The sequence below is a fragment of the Phragmites australis genome, chromosome 11 (genome assembly GCF_958298935.1).
Source record: "Phragmites australis chromosome 11, lpPhrAust1.1, whole genome shotgun sequence".
NCBI classification, from domain to species: Eukaryota; Viridiplantae; Streptophyta; class Magnoliopsida; order Poales; family Poaceae; genus Phragmites; species Phragmites australis.
This window is the reverse complement of record NC_084931.1, coordinates 20056219-20059343: the sequence shown is the minus strand read 5'-3', so window position 1 is coordinate 20059343 and position 3125 is coordinate 20056219. Positions and strand designations below refer to the sequence as shown.

At 44.9% G+C, this 3125-nt stretch overlaps 1 protein-coding gene across 1 annotated transcript; it reads left to right on the top strand.

The window, feature by feature from the left end:
* The first annotated feature begins 1267 nt into the window (after positions 1-1267).
* On the top strand, positions 1268-2107 carry LOC133885150 (NRR repressor homolog 1-like). The gene has a single exon (XM_062324804.1). The coding sequence runs from the start codon at positions 1435-1437 to the stop codon at positions 1954-1956; it is 522 nt and encodes a 173-aa protein (XP_062180788.1). The 5' UTR covers positions 1268-1434; the 3' UTR covers positions 1957-2107.
* Positions 2108-3125: the final 1018 nt, after the last annotated feature.

Genomic DNA, 3125 nt, shown 5'->3' with positions numbered 1-3125 from the left:
GCATTGTTTCCTAGGTGAATGTAGTAGAATTTTTTTTATTTTAGGCTAGGGTAACCAATCCGTTCCCCAACAGCAGTGCCCCTAAGGAGCATGGAATTCTATATTATTGTGCTTTTTGTTGCGGTCCAGTCAAACATGATACAAGCAGACAAAGCATGACAAACTTTTGCATTAGCATCTTTTCATCAAACTTTTGTTGATGAAGGGGTAAATGTATATCAAGTTTTGTATAATGCTTCTATCATATGAATTTAGTAAAAGAACCTCTAAAATTAGACAACATACATGAGCGTATTTACTAAAATAGACAATATGTTGTCGTATTTACATTTTTAGTATTCATGTTCAGCACATCATTTACCGAAAATAGAATTTCGGTACACCGTACGCCCAAAAACCACGGGCTCGATCATATTCGGCACACACACTGTAACATGTATTCGGCACACCATATGTCGAATATCAACCGTATTCGGCACACCGTGTGCCGAATATAACACTGTAACTCGTATTCAGCACACCATATGCTGAATATCAACCATATTCGGCACACCGTTTGCCGAATAGGGCTACAGTGCCATATTCGGCACACTGTGTGTCGAATATGGCCTTTGCCTGTCATGTGGTCACTAATTCGGTACACTGTGTGCCGAATACGGTATTGTAGCCGTATTTGGCACGTTGTGTGCCGAATATATCGAATATGGGTTTTTCGGTGTATGGTGTACCAAAAATTCATTTTCAGTAAATGATACACTGAATACGGATGTTAAATTTGTAAATACGATAATATGTTGTCTATTTCGGTAAATACGCTTATGTATGTTGTTTAATTTTAGATTTTTTTCCCATATTTTGAAGGTAGTTTATGAAGAATAACAATGTATCAGACTCCGGAACCTAGCTTCATTAATCATTATTTTTCTGTTTCCCAAGTTTATTCCATGTTCTTTGATATTATCCTTAGTTATCGTCCGGTCCTACGTGACCCGTGCGCCAGGGTCTATAATCAAGCCTTTGTCGATCTATCTAGCCTGTAACTTTATCAGGAAAAGTAGCCAAGCAACATTATCGAAAAACAAAATCTCGCATTGCAATGTTATTCAATTTATATTGTTAGACACGTGACTCCACTTCTTCCCCGTGCATGGTCCCCTTCTTCCCCTCGCGAAACATGTGCACGATTGTTCCCCTTCTTCCCCTCGCGAAACATGTGCACGATTGTTCCCCTTCTTCCCCTCGCGAAACATGCTCCTTCCTTACAAATTCGCTCGCCATCCCTCAACGGTATTCTCCGCAGCCCATTCCTCCTCTCCTCTCCTCTTGACGAGTTCTTTCGCATCGTCCCCTGTCGATCACAATAAACAGCACAGCATTGCTCGAATCAAACCAGCTTACCAGCAACCAGCTGCTAGCTAGCTAACAAAGCCTGTCATGGACGGCACCAAGGCGGGTAGAGAGAAGCCTTTATCGGCCGGCAGCGACGCTGATGCCGTGCCGTCATCCCCGCGAGCGGTCCGACAAACGCCGTTGTCCGAAGCGCCCGCGGCGGGAGGCCTGGAGAACGCCGGCGGCGGCGAGGAGGAGGACGACGAGCAGGTGGAGAGGTTCTACGCGCTGCTGGCCAACATCAGGGCCTTGAGGGGCGCGTACAGCGCCGCCGCCGACATTGGCACAGATGGTGGCGAGGCACACTGCGGTGGGGCGAGAAAGCGGTTGACGGGCGCGGAGCCGCCGTGGAGGCCGGCGTTCAGGCTGGAGGACTTCGAGGACGCCGCCGACGCTGAGACGAAGCGGAGAAAGGACTCGTCGCTGTCAACGGGGAAGCAGCGAGCGGACGACGAGGAGTGCTCGGAAGCCCATGCCTGTCGAGCCGCCTCGTCGTCGCCGCCGGTCGGCGAGGATTTACAGATCTTTCACAGCAAGAAAACATCGTGGCAGCAAGAAAATGCATAAACGTGTGCTGTAAGCGTCTGTTTAGTTGAGCTTGTAGAGTAGTTTTTTTAGCTGAAATTAGTCAGCTCTTTTGATTTTTAGTTTTTTATAAAATCTGTGGGGTGATTTTTTAAAATAAAATAGAAATTGTGAGAAAAAAATTAACTTTCTCTTATTCATTTCTCATATAGAATAACTTTTTCTGTATATATTTTATTTTAAAAATCACTACAACCCTATAATCACTTCTTTTAAAAAATTTAAATCAGAAACAACTGCTAAATAGAATCTAAATGTAATCGAAACATGCATGGGCTGAGTAAATTTGCAGTGGATGAGCCAAAATTAATCTGGTTGAGATGATGTGCGGAACGCAAGTGAAATTTGGGACTCTCCGCTAGCTGCCACGCACCGAACCGACCGACATGGGACTCTGGGAGCACGTTCGACGTAGGAACACAACACGCATCGTGGATCGCCTGATCCAGCAGGTCTTTTCTGCTGACAACTTTATTTCTTCATGTGATTTGACGCCAGCTATAAAATTGAAAGCTGTCAACAGAGAAGCTTACTCTATTCTAGTACGAAATTGTAAGCCCATTTACATTGGATTAGCACATAGAAAGTGAAGTTTGCCTGGTGACGCACATTTCTACTTCCAAAAAGATTTTCCTTTTAAGAAAAAGCGCTCTCTATCTCTCTCGCACACAAATTTCACCATTAAACTTTACATTGGCAATATGCTTGAAACGATTAACCAAGGCTGAGCCAGTGGTTTTGGAACCAGCCGTGCACAATCGGCAGTGCTAAAGGTCCCAAAATCTGACGTTTCTGAGGTCAGAAAAAGTGAAAAAAATCAGCGTTGCAAGTCACTGCAGCTAGCCCCCACTTCCTACGTTGACGCCAGTCTTCAGCCGTGCGTGACAAAACACTAGTCTACTTGGAGTGTGTATTATGTATTATTTCCTTCTCTCTGTCGTAGCCTCTTTCTTCCATGATGATTCAAGTGCGATCGATGGAGCGTACTTCTGTCGTCCGCAACGTACGTCATTCTTGCTGACACCACAGATCGGGTTCCGGGAGGGCGAACCTGACAGAAATAAAGAAGACCTACACGATCCAGTTCTTTTAAGCACAACTGCTAATGTCGTGAGCTGTCCTATGTGGCCCACTTTAATGCTTAGAGGACA

Bases quoted from the DNA above. Each gene is read 5' to 3' on its own strand.
- LOC133885150 (XM_062324804.1), top strand. From the start codon at position 1,435: ATGGACGGCACCAAGGCGGGTAGAGAGAAGCCTTTATCGGCCGGCAGC.